Consider the following 13,446-nt stretch of genomic DNA (forward strand, 5'->3'; position numbering starts at 1 on the left):
AAACATCTAAATAATGTTTTCCACAAACTCACACAGACTGATGCCAATGGACTGGATAACTCTCTACTAATATGAAAAGGGATGTTAGAGAGGACAGGGATCAATTATGCTAATTTTGCATGAGCTGCAGAAGGAAATGTTTAACTTAAAAATTAGTCAGCATGTTATATGAAACAGTCAGACAGTAGAGTAAGTTGCAACGGGTAGGGAGGCTGTGGAATTGCTGTCTCCAGAGGTATTTAAGGACAGACTAACTACCAATCTATTAGGGCTGGTTTAGGAATAATGAAACCAATCCTGTGACAAAGCAAAGGAATGGACTAGCTGACCCACTAGAGTGCCTTTTGATCCCACTCACTCAACAGTATATCAGCGCCCAGAGAAAATGGTAACAGATTCTCTGATCCACCAAGGTTGCTTACCAACCAGAAATTTCCATTGAAGACATCTTCCTCTGCAGGGGGAAATCTCCTAAACTAACCTCCTGCATCAACCCTGGAATAAATGGGGAGAAAGGGGCACAGTAGCGGCAAAAAGGGGCGTGGCAGAGCTGAGTTCCACCAAACATGACACTACACTGCCATTAGGCACCTCAGTGGTATAAGCAAAGAGCAGGACACCTCCTGTTCTACCACAACCAGAGCCCTGAACCAGGGAACTGCAACCGGCTCGCCAGGGCTGCCCCTCTCCATTATATCTGTGCCCAGTAGAGAATAAGGGCCTGCAGCTTTCCCCAGCAATCCATCTGAACTCAAACCTTCAGCTTTAGTCTTTGGCATATTTAAATTTTGATTCACCAGGCTTTCATCAAGAAATGTAGTAAACTGGCCAAGATTGATGGTGTGCAAACAGTGTTGCCTACAGTTACCGTTTGTTATTTATAGACGGACCCATAGATGTGCATGACACCATAGTTGCTGCAGACAAATCCCTGCCCAGAGGAGCAGATAGTCTACAGAATAGATATAACACAGAAAAAGATGACCATAAAAAAGGTGTGGTGTAGAAAGCACAGAAGTGCAAAGCTTACCATAGTGAGAGCTCACCAAATACAGTGTGTGTTGTGTACACATCTTTTTACTACTTTAAAAAAATATTTTTTTTACAAATTTGACATTTGGAAAACTGCTGGGTGAGAAAGTTGTGGTGCAGGCATAAAGTCAAGAGTTATATAAACCATACTGTTGTATCCTCTGTGATTGGGCATACAGACCTCATTACTTGGGTGGCAGGGAGACAGTTAACATTCTTCAGCTGTGTCTGCACTAGGCTTGGCAGGAAATTTCCACCCTCAGCAATACCACCAAAGCAGCTCCATCAACAGTAGCAAAGTGGTAACACTAGTGTAAACAGGGCATGAGCATTTTTACCACCATATCCTTTAGCAGTTCTAGAGGACACTGGTAAAAATGCCACCAGCAATCTGTATTCTGTCTAAACTGGGGCTCCAACCTTGCATGGTGCTATACCAGTGGTTGTACAATGCTAGATTTTCCAGAAAATAATCTTGTAGACAAGGCCTTCCTGAGCAGAGTGAATGCTACACTGCCTGCTCTCACTGCAGGGACAGTTAGCGAGCCAACTGGAACCATGCAATAGCTGAGTCCAGCTGGACTGGTTACTGACTCCCAAAAAGACTAGAAAATGAATGTGCTCTGGGAAGTCTCTCAATATGATCATACCTGTTTTAGGAGCCACACCCTCTCCATACGTAAGCAGAAAAATTGGATGAAATAAGTTTCATAGTAGCAGTTACCCGTTTGAAGTCCCTTTTCACTCACTTAGTATAGCTGGGCTGCACAAAGACTATTTACTTAATTTATTTTCAACTCCAAACCCTAATCTGGCTATGGTTCACCTGATCTGTGCCATCTACTTTATTGGCAGAATCCTTGTTCTTTCAGAACCCAGAATGCCACTGTTCCACTTGTGTAATATGTCTGACTTAAATTATGAGCTACTTGCGGTAGGGAGTCTTTTCTTTGTACGCAAAGCACTATGCACACATATGGTACAGTGCAAATAATAAGTAATGATAAATTAGAAATTGTCTTTTAAACATTCTTTCTTTTTTATTTGTCAAACCACTAGGATGTCCACCTCTAACACACTAAGATATTTAGTGCCAGACTCTATATTAAGATCCCTCTAGGCTAGAGCACAAATCACTTACCTTAGGATGTACCCATGGAGAACCCCATTATGTTCACTTTCAGGAGGAGGCTGCCACTGAACCATGATAGACTGATTGGTACGTCCACTGGCTACTATGTTTTTAGGAGGAGCGCTGGGAGGTTCTTCAGGTAACATCAATCTAAGCACAAAAGAACGTAATGGGATGTGGGCGTTAAGATAAAAACAAAGTTCAAGCTTTTTATTTTGTGTGTCCACTAAATGTGAACCATATTTATTTACTAAAGTCCAAAGACTAGAAAGAAGCATAATGCTGACCAAACTACTGATGACTTTGCATGAAATAGTTACTACAAATCAACATAATAGAAAATCAGTTAAGCAAGCCACAAGGAGGACAGCTGAGGTAACCTTATTCTGTCTGAATCCCCCATGCTGTTCCAACTATATAAAAACATTACAAGCCTGAATGAGTTAGAGCTCAGATCAGAATCTGTGACTCCTTTGACTCTTTCAATATTTTTCATATCAAATGCCTACATTTTGAAAAAGCCATTTAAACCTCAGCTGTTCTACAATTCAAACTCATAGCAAGCTTTGGTTTATAAAGGAAGGGGGATGCATCTGAAACTTAACTTGATGAAGCCATCCTTCTATATCACAACTGAAGTAATTACAGAAGTGAAATGCAGTGACTGGGTGAGTGCTCTGCCCAGTCCAGAGTTAACCACTGAGTCTTTAACCGCAGGAAAAAAATATGTTGGCCCTACGTGCACTCACTCCATCTCCTTCTGTGATCCTGTTTGATTGTTACTCTGCAAAGATGGCTGGACCTCTGTCCCCAGTGCATGCAGAATATGCTGCTGCTGCTAACTGCCAGGATGGCTAAATACTGTTCAAAGTTCTTAGGCACTTCATGTAACTAGGGGTATCCGCTGAGTGCCCACATCCTCCCACTGTGATACACAAGGTAACTTCATTTTAACAATTCTGAACAACTGACAGATTAGGGGTTCCCTCACATGCTGTGCATTTTACATAGGGATCTACTTTTACTTTACCTGCTGGTCTCAGTGCTGTACTGGCCCTTGCCCACCTGGTTAACGGCACACACCCTAAATTGGTAGGTACGGGCTGGAATTAATCCACTCACAGTGATACTGGTCATTTTAGGGTTAACATTTGATAGATGCACTTTCCAGGGAGAGTCTGGTGGAGGAACACACACATGTTAATAATATTGAGGTGCTTGTTAAAACACCTTAAGAAGTGAGTGAATGTCTATGACTGCAATATGCTTCCTTTAACTTCTTTCCTCAAAGTAACTTTAGAACCTTCTTTCCTCAGATGAAAGAAAGAAACCTTCTTGTCTATCCCCATGGTTCGGTAGATTGCACATTTGTCTACTGGAAAGGGATGCTACACTTGTCACTGTGTAATACCTAAAAACTGTATTCATTCTCATTTTAATAAAAGAGGAAATGAGCATAATAAAGATAGATGGGCCATGTATTTCGTGACCCATCTGTTTAGCAGGCCATTACAACACCACACCTATGAGTCTCTGGCTGAAGGGCTGTAATGAAATTCGCAGCTAGTCTACAACATTTTTCTACCCAGCTCTTTAGCAGGTGTGGAAGAGTGACTGTCATCCAAATTAGCTCTTTGCTGCAAGGCCTGGGAAGGCTTCTACATGCCTGAATGTTTTCTACAGATGTATTGTCTTATTTTCAGTCTAATCATTTCTTAGGATGGCTCCTTGGAATAACCTGCTCTGGCAGTAGTGTAAAACCTCCATTGTCAGTTCACATACTTCACACTCTGAGCCTCTCTGCTGCCTGAATTACATTCCCAAGTTTCACAGAGGTGAAAAATGAAATATGTTGGAAATTAAATATTCTGTCGTCTTTTCACCTTAGCATGTCATATATTTCTTGTACACAGCAGGTTGCAGGACTGCTACTAGCAGGTCACACTTCTGTACCAGATATGAAGTGGCCACAGAGCTTTTTTCTTACAGTGAACAGATGTGGCTGAGGTTAGCTTAAATAAGGTATGGTATACACAGTGCCACCTAGCGACAGACCAGTATAATATAGGTTTCAGAGGAACAGCCGTGTTAGTCTGTATTCGCAAAAAGAAAAGGAGTACTTGTGGCACCTTAGAGACTAACCAATTTATTTGAGCATGAGCTTTCGTGATTTGAGCTGTAGCTCACGAAAGCTCATGCTCAAATAAATTGGTTAGTCTCTAAGGTGCCACAAGTACTCCTTTTCTTTTTGCAGTATAATATAGGTTAGCATTCCATTATATCTCCCCCTTAAATTCTACATTCCTACCATTTACAAAATTTACACTATCATGCTGTCTTTGAAGTTCAGTACAGATCAATCTGTTAAATGTCTCTGAATCATACTGGTTTTCTAATTACATGACCCGAATGCATAGCAACTTTGTAATCTGGCTGCCCATTTGCTGCAACAATTGGCTGTGCTCCATTTGGAATCTTTGAATCATCATCTTCTTGTTCTATGTCTGCCATCTGTAGAATTTTCTCTGATTGTTCAGTTCTGAACAAATTGTAGATGTTAACAGTTTCTGTTGAACTCTCCACTGTTGGCCTCCATCACACATGATCTGAACAATGAATTCTTTTTCTTTATGACAGCTGAAGTTTTTCTCTTTCCAATTTGACATGAACTCAGTCACCAGGTTCTCGACTTGGTAGTTCTCTGAGTGGTGCATGCTGTTGCCTTTTTATCCAATTTAGCAACTCTCTTCATGTCTGGCCACTTTGGAAAAGACTATCTCCAAAGTTGGAACAGTACTACTGAGTTATCTTCCCATCAGAAGTTGTGTAGAACTAGATCCAGTAGCTGCTTTTGCTGTTATCTGTAACTCAGAGCAAGAAATGGCTCTTCCAGCTGTAGGATTTTCTTGACTGTTTCTACAGGTCTCTCAGCCCCTCCATTCACTTGTGAGTAATGTGGACTGTTAGTAATATGATCAATCATATTTAGTTTAGAATGACTTAAGTTCTGCTGCAGTGAATTGTAGTCCATTGTGTGTCACTAGTTCTGGAATACTGAAGTGAGCAGAAGTGCACTTGAGTTTAATAACACTGCATCACGCTTTGTCTTTCAAGTTAATTATGTCTATGCACTTGGAAAATAGACCAGTATGATCAGGTAATGATGTCTTCTGAATTAGCATAAATCTGGAGCTAGTCTCTTTCAAAGTCTGTCTGGTAGAGGTGTTTGTACACTATATTGTGTCTCAAGTTTATTTGTACTGGATCTCCTTTCAAAAGTCCAATATCTTCAAATTCTCTGAGTTCTTCCACCTTTTTCATTAGGCCCATCGTGGTTATCATGCCTAAGAAGGTTGTTGGCCTTTGATAGGGTTCCCATTTGTCTGGGTTTTCCTGGATGCAGCCTCTCTTTTTGAGCCCTCTTTCTCTGTTCAGATGACTTTTCAAATAACAGGAAACATCTGGGGTTTTTGCAGAGCAGACAAGCTGCAGCTCAGAAAGAGCCCTGATTGATCCACTTCCTAATTGGTCCCTCGTGTCCACCTGCAGCTGATTGGTCCATTCCTCTGAAAGCCACAGCTGCTAAATCCCACCCACCCAGGTCCCAACTCCCAGCCCTGGGGAGGAGGTCCCATAGGAAGGGGCTGACTGACAGCTGTCACTGCTTGCACCAGCTGCCCTCACACCATGATAGGGAGCAACACCTGTTAGGACCCTCACCACAGGACCCTTCTAGCACCTCCAACTGTACCCCCTACACCATCCCTCCCCTCCAGCAACGTCCTCTTTTTGGGAACCTGAAATATGGTAACCCTAGTCTTTGATCACATGCACTCTGAATGCAAAGCTATTGTTTCTGTGGTGAACTGGCCCATGCAGTTCAAAATACCTCCAGGACAAGTCCGAGCTGGGTCAGGTAACTTCAGCTTCGGGGGTGGCGGGGAGGTTTGAAGGTTATTGTAAGTCCCTTCAGAGATAACTGTGACATCTGGTGCATAGACAATCCAGGAAGTTTTTGGAAAGCGTAGGGGACAATTTACTGGTGCAAGTGCTAGAGGAGCCAACTGGGGGGGGGGGGGAGCTTTTCTTGACCTGCTGCTCACAAACCGGGAAGAATTAGTAGGGGAAGCAAAAGTGGATGGGAATCTGGGAGGCAGTGACCATGAGTTGGTTGAGTTCAGGATCCTGACACAGGGAAGAAAGGTAAGCAGCAGGATACGGACCCTGGACTTCAGGAAAGCAGACTTCGACTCCCTCAGGGAACGGATGGGTAGGATCCCCTGGGGGACTAACATGAAGGGGAAAGGAGTCCAGGAGAGCTGGCTGTATTTCAAGGAATCCCTGTTGAGGTTATAGGGACAAACCATCCCGATGTGTCGAAAGAATAGTAAATATGGCAGGCGACCAGCTTGGCTTAACGGTGAAATCCTAGCGGATCTTAAACATAAAAAAGAAGCTTACAAGAAGTGGAAGGTTGGACATATGACCAGGGAAGAGTATAAAAATATTGCTCAGGCATATAGGAATGAAATCAGGAGGGCCAAATCGCACCTGGAGCTGCAGCTAGTGAGAGATGTCAAGAGTAACAAGAAGGGTTTCTTCAGGTATGTTGGCAACAAGAAGAAAGCCAAGGAAAGTGTGGGCCCCTTAATGAATGAGGGAGGCAACCTAGTGACAGAGGATGTGGAAAAAGCTAATGTACTCAATGCTTTTTTTGCCTCTGTCTTCACTAACAAGGTCAGCTCCCAGACTGCTGCGCTGGGCATCACAATATGGGGAATAGATGGCCAGCCCTCTGTGGAGAAAGAGGTGTTTAGGGACTATTTAGAAAAGCTGGACATGCACAAGTCCATGGGGCCGGACGAGTTGCATCCGAGAGTGCTGAAGGAATTGGTGGCTGTGATTGCAGAGCCATTGGCCATTATCTTTGAAAACTCGTGGCGAACGGGGGAAGTCCCGGATGACTGGAAAAAGGCTAATGTAGTGCCAATCTTTAAAAAAGGGAAGAAGGAGGATCCTGGGAACTACAGGCCAGTCAGCCTCACCTCAGTCCCCAGAAAAATCATGGAGCAGGTCCTCAAAGAATCAATCCTGAAGCACTTACATGAGAGGAAAGTGATCAGGAACAGTCAGCATGGATTCACCAAGGGAAGGTCATGCCTGACTAATCTAATCGCCTTCTATGATGAGATTACTGGTTCTGTGGATGAAGGGAAAGCAGTGGATGTATTGTTTCTTGACTTTAGCAAAGCTTTTGACACGGTCTCCCACAGTATTCTTGTCAGCAAGTTAAAGAAGTACGGGCTGGATGAATGCACTATAAGGTGGGTAGAAAGTTGGCTAGATTGTCGGGCTCAACGGGTAGTGATCAATGGCTCCATGTCTAGTTGGCAGCCGGTGTCAAGTGGAGTGCCCCAGGGGTCGGTCCTGGTGCCGGTTTTGTTCAATATCTTCATAAATGATCTGGAGGATGGTGTGGATTGCACTCTCAGCAAATTTGCGGATGATACTAAACTGGGAGGAGTGGTAGATACGCTGGAGGGCAGGGATAGGATACAGAGGGACCTAGACAAATTGGAGGATTGGACCAAAAGAAATCTGATGAGGTTCAATAAGGATAAGTGCAGGGTCCTGCACTTAGGATGGAAGAACCCAATGCACAGCTACAGACTAGGGACCGAACTGCTAGGCAGCAGTTCTGCGGAAAAGGACCTAGGGGTGACAGTGGACGAGAAGCTGGATATGAGTTAGCAGTGTGCCCTTGTTGCCAAGAAGGCCAATGGCATTTTGGGATGTGTAAGTAGGGGCAAAGCGAGCAGATCGAGGGACGTGATCGTTCCCCTCTATTCGACATTGGTGAGGCCTCATCTGGAGTACTGTGTCCAGTTTTGGGCCCCACACTACAAGAAGGATGTGGATAAATTGGAAAGAGTCCAGCGAAGGGCAACAAAAATGATTAGGGGTCTGGAACATATGACTTATGAGGAGAGGCTGAGGGAACTGGGATTGTTTAGTCTGCAGAAGAGAAGAATGAGGGGGGATTTGATAGCTGCTTTCAACTACCTGAGAGGTGGTTCCAGAGAGGATGGTTCTAGACTATTCTCAGTGGTAGAAGAGGACAGGACAAGGAGTAATGGTCTCAAGTTGCAGTGGGGGAGGTTTAGGTTGGATATTAGGAAAAACTTTTTCACTAGCAGGGTGGTGAAACACTGGAATGCGTTACCTAGGGAGGTGGTAGAATCTCCTTCCTTAGAAGTTTTTAAGGTCAGGCTTGACAAAGCCCTGGCTGGGATGATTTAATTGGGGATCGGTCCTGTTTTGAGCAGGGGGTTGGACTAGATGACCTCCTGAGGTCCCTTCCAACCCTGATATTCTATGATTCTATGATCTGCTCCTGAGTCAATTTTAAAGTCTTTCCATGAATATTAAGTTTCACTCTCTAGACAGTCCCTTTGTCATCCCGAAGGCTAAGATTTTTTCAGAGGTCGCAGAAGTCACAAATCTGACTTCCAGTGACCGCTGTGACTTCAGCCTGCAACAGCTGGGAGGTAAAGGGTCCCCACCCCGCAAGAGCTCCAAGCCTACCACAGCAGGTGGGGGACCCTGGAGCTTCGAGCAGACCCCTGCAACTGCCTAGCCACTCCAGGGCCATGTGGGGACCCCACAGCTGAGCTCCCCATTTTGTCATGGATATTTTTAGTAAAATAAATACTAGCCCCTGTGAATTTTTCTTTATTGCCTATGACGTGTCCGTGACTTTTACTAAAAATATCCATGACAAAATCTTAGCATTAGTCATCACACATGATAGATCCACAGAAACAATGGCTCTTCATTGTCTGTAACGTGAAGCTCCTTGATTGTTTTAGTGTGGCAAACAGCTGCAAAATATCCATATTTTGCACACTTATTACACCTTGCACCTTTGGTTGGACATGCCTCATCCCATGGGATATGATTTATTTCCACATTTTGTGCATTTTGAGTATAAGGCTTCGGTGTTTGACTGGAATTTGTCCCTCATAGTGTGGGAGTTTTCTCCTTGCCTCAGGGAGGGTTCTTATGGTAATGACTTGTAGCAATCATTCTGCATCTGTTAACGGCATCCAAGCTAGTTTATTGTTTTACAGGTTTGATAAGTTGCTCTTGGTTTTGCTGTCTCACCATCTCAGACTGCTTGGCTATTTGAATAGCTGTGTGTACAATTAAGTCTATTTTAAATAGCACCTGCTGTGACAAATTTTTATCTTTTAACCCACTAACAAGCCTGTCTCTGATATTTTCATGTTTTGCAGTTCCAAAATCAGTTTCCAGCTAATGCATGCAGAACTCCTAAAAATATTAAACATTTTCCCATGGCCCTTGAAATTCCCGATGAAAACATGCTCCTTCATAAACCTCTTGTTTCTGAGACAAAGTATGCATCAAACATTGCCAGAACACTTTCATAGTCATTTTTTGACTGTCTTCAGTAAAGGCAAAGGATTTAAAGATTGCTCTTCCTCCTTCCCAATAGCATAAATTCTTAATTTTCTTTAGAGTTTTGTAGCAACTGATAATCATGCAAAATACTGCTTCCAGTCTGTCCATTGTGAAGGTCTGTCAAAGCTGAAACTCTCTGAGGCATTGACGAGTGGCATGTTGATGAGATCCTTTGTTGCTTTTTTTACCAGTCTGCAACCTCTGTTGATTTTGTTCCTTCTGTTTGTTTTCCTTTGGGACTAGTTTACTTCTGACACCACATCATGTATTTCTTATACATGGTAGGTTGCAGGTCTGCTACTAGCAGGTCATGCTTGTGTACTAGATATGAAGTGGCCACAGCTTTCTTCTCAGAGAGGGACATACCAGCTGTTCACTATAAGTTCTTTAATGCTCTGCCAAGTATGGCTGAGGGTAGCTTAAATAATGTGCGTTGCAGTGCCACCTTGTGGCTGAACATATATACAGTTTAGCATTCTGTTACACAGCATGGCATGCATGACTGGGGCAGTCAAGAAGAGGTGACATTTGGTTCTTGTCCGCTGATTTAAAGACTTGTTCAGTTTTTAATAATACCAGCTCTTTTCACATTCCACACTCAAAATTACAAACATTTCTGAAAACAACTGAGGACCTAGCCAGAGATTTTGGCAACATATCTGTGCATACGGTACAGAACTACACTGCAGTCCCTAACAGATCACCTAGATGAAACCATACACTGCCTGCAAATGAAGATGAGGTGTTCCAAATGTGTTAAATGTCACACCAACATGCAAATCACTAATTCAGTGCTTTGCTGGCTGGTTCTTTAACTAGTTAAAACCCCCTCAGGCTTGATGCCAGTTGGGCTATATAGGCTGCATCTTTTAATTATTCAAAATATATTTACTATAGCAATAGCTTTCTGAGAGCAAAGTCATCTTAATGTGATTTCTGACACAGCAAGTAGTAGGAATCCTGGATAGATACTTGCAGAACAGTAGATTTCTCACACCAGTAGGTGTTTGTTTGGCAAAGGTTTGCTAACAGTGATCTTGACTACAAGAGCTTGATAGCAACTTACATTGTGAGAATATGCTTACCCCTATTAACTATGAAAACCACAGGCTAAGTTTTGTCTTTGCACTCTTTACTTTGCCTTTCATAGAACTTCTCCAATGACCGTGGCCAAACAACTGTTCACCTTACTACACCCAAGTGCACAATGAAAATTAATGGGAAGCAGGAGTTAAGGTATGGCTGACTTTAGTAAGTTCCCTGAAGCCACTTAATCAAGAAAATGGAAAAGCACACACAAACAAGAATGCTGAATGCCCTTAAATAAGCTAATTCGCACTGGCCCATTTCCTGGAACAATTCAGTTTCATTTGTTTACTGCTAGTGTAAACACCACTTGAGAGTGCTTAACCCAAACAGTTCGATCTAGTGAACAGTTTGATTCAACAACGGGGCTTATTAATCTCCTCAGCACCTTGGGGCTCTGGTCTGTTTATATACTGCAGCTGTAGAATACTTTATTTATTCTTTTTCCTCTCCTGGTGGAAGATAAAAGATCTGGCAGGAAGAGAGATTAAACTGAAAACTAATATAAATGAACCCTATTCATCTCCTGGGTACTCTGATTTGTTCAGAAAAGTGGTTTGGGGAGGATTTGCTTGCTCATGGAGCAGCGGATACAGCGGGTTTGCAAAGTATCTTTAAAATTTAAATAGCAAGTCATCTCTTGACACTCAATAAACTAAACCCTTTGAAAGGCTGCTCTTCCAGCTTAAATGCACAGCCAAAACAGAATTGCAAAGAAACTTGTTTTACCACGTAGAAGAACAATTTTGACATAGGAAACCTTCCATAAAAATTTCAATACCCACTTTCCCTTCCTTCAGGGATTACTGTCAGTCTCCTGACCCAGAAAGCCTGGAGAAGTTCCACGGTGACAAAAGACTTGCCAGGTCAATCTATTAAATAAACTTCCATTATATTGAGCAGACAGTGCTAATCTTTCATTTAACTTAAGCTGCCCAGAACATACTCTGGGTTCCGCTCACTCAGTCTTCCAATTTAATTGCTGTTGGCTGAAAAAGTTTCTCATTTAGTTGTCAATCTGCTCAGACATGCTGGCTATTTGAATTAGTGCTGTCTTATCTTTTTTTCAAATTAAGCTGCATGAAAATAAGAAAGTGACACTATATTTTACCATTTGATTTCTTGACCTGTCAAGAGCTTCTGTTTTGATTGTCAAAGAATTTCTGTTTTGGAGGCACTTATTTGACACCAGTGACATTCCTTCCTAAGACAAGTGATTTACCAAGAGGAATTTCTTCTACATATTTGAAGTCTGCCTGCTGTTCTTAGGGGATATCGACTGAGTTAAAAGACTCAAGATGGATGTCCTGTTCCTTCCTGCTTGTTGATACAGAACCATTGTTTTCTTAGCTGATTTCCGTAGCTCTGGACTATACTTCAGATGCCTCCCCTTTTCAGGATGCTATTGTATAGCCTGGACTACTGGAAAGTACTGAAGTTTCTCTTGTCTCCCCAGATACATCTGTGTTCATAACAATTTGAGAATGTGAAAGATTCAAGTTCAAGGCCTCCACCAGCCTGCAGGAATCCACTAGGATCTATTATTCAAATGTAATTTTAGGGATTTCACTTGGTCTGAGACCACCATCCTCTAAGGCAGGGGTGGGCAAACTTTTTGGCCCGAGGGCCACATCTGGGAATAGAAATTGTATGGCGGGCCATGAATGCTCACAAAATTGGGGTTGGGGTGCAGGAGGGGATGAGGACTCTGGCTGGGGGTGTGGGCTCTGGGATGGGGCCAGAAATGAGGTGTTCAGGGTGCAGGAGGTGGCTCTGGGCTGGGGGAGTGAGGGTTCCAGGGTGGGGCTGAGGATGAGGAGTTTGGGGTGTAGGAGGGTGCTCTGGGCTAGGACCGAGGGGTTTGGAGGGTGGGAGGGGGATAAGGGCTGGGATAGGAGGTTGGGGTGGGGGAAGGGGTGCAGGCTCCAGACGGGGGTGCAGGCTCTGGGGTGGGGCAGGGGATGAGGAGTTTGGAGTGTAGGCGGGTGCTCTGGGCTGGGATCAGGGGGTTGGGATGCGGGGAGGGGCTTGGGCAGCACTTACTTCAAGCAGCTCCCAGAAGCAGTGGCATGTCCCTTCTCTGGCTCCTACGCAGACCATATAAATGGTCTACGCAGAGGCACAGCCAGGCAGCTCTGCACACTGCCCTGTCTGCGGGCACTGTCCCTAGAGCTCCCATTGGAGTGCCAGAGGGGGCCATTGGAGCAGGGCCATTGGTCTGTGTAGGAACCGGAGGGGGGCCATGCCGCTACTTCCAGGAGCCATGTGGAGTGGCTCCCAACCCTGCTCCCCAGCTGAAGTGCCAGAGGGGGGGCCGTGCTGCTGCTTCCGGGCACCATGTGGAGCAGACCCTGCACCACGGGTGGAGTGCCGGAGCGGGGCCATGCCGTGGCTTCCAGGAGCCGTGTGGAGCAGCCCCTGACCCTGCACCACGGCTGGACCATAGGAACAGGGCAAGCACCAGGCCCACTCCCCAGCAGGAGCTCGAGGGCCAGCTTAAAATGGCTGGCAGGCCAGATCCAGCCCACAGGCCCTAGTTTGCCCACCCCTGCTCTAATGCCTTACGGACCACCATCCTCTAAGCCTTATGTAGAAATAAGTCATGGTCCTAACAAATAGCCTTCAAGACATATATATTTAAGTCCTGATCCTGCAAAGGCTTATGCAACTACTTATCTTTAATCATGTGAGTAAATCTACTGAGTTAGTAGAAC

The 13,446-nt window shown here is 44.1% G+C and overlaps 1 protein-coding gene across 4 annotated transcripts in view; it reads right to left on the reverse strand.

Moving 5' to 3' along the window:
- SDK1 (sidekick cell adhesion molecule 1) overlaps positions 1 to 13,446 on the reverse strand; it is a 646,825-nt gene that overhangs the window by 159,775 nt on the left and 473,604 nt on the right. For all 4 annotated transcript variants that reach the window (XM_073361955.1, XM_073361954.1, XM_073361952.1 and 1 more), the window contains 2 exons: positions 3,195 to 3,342; positions 2,174 to 2,314 (listed from right to left, as the gene is read on the reverse strand). In XM_073361955.1, coding sequence (XP_073218056.1) covers positions 2,174 to 2,314; positions 3,195 to 3,342 — 289 coding nt within the window. The remainder of the gene's footprint in view (positions 1 to 2,173; positions 2,315 to 3,194; positions 3,343 to 13,446) is intronic.

Source organism: Lepidochelys kempii, chromosome 10 (assembly GCF_965140265.1).
Source record: "Lepidochelys kempii isolate rLepKem1 chromosome 10, rLepKem1.hap2, whole genome shotgun sequence".
Taxonomy (NCBI): Eukaryota; Metazoa; Chordata; order Testudines; family Cheloniidae; genus Lepidochelys; species Lepidochelys kempii.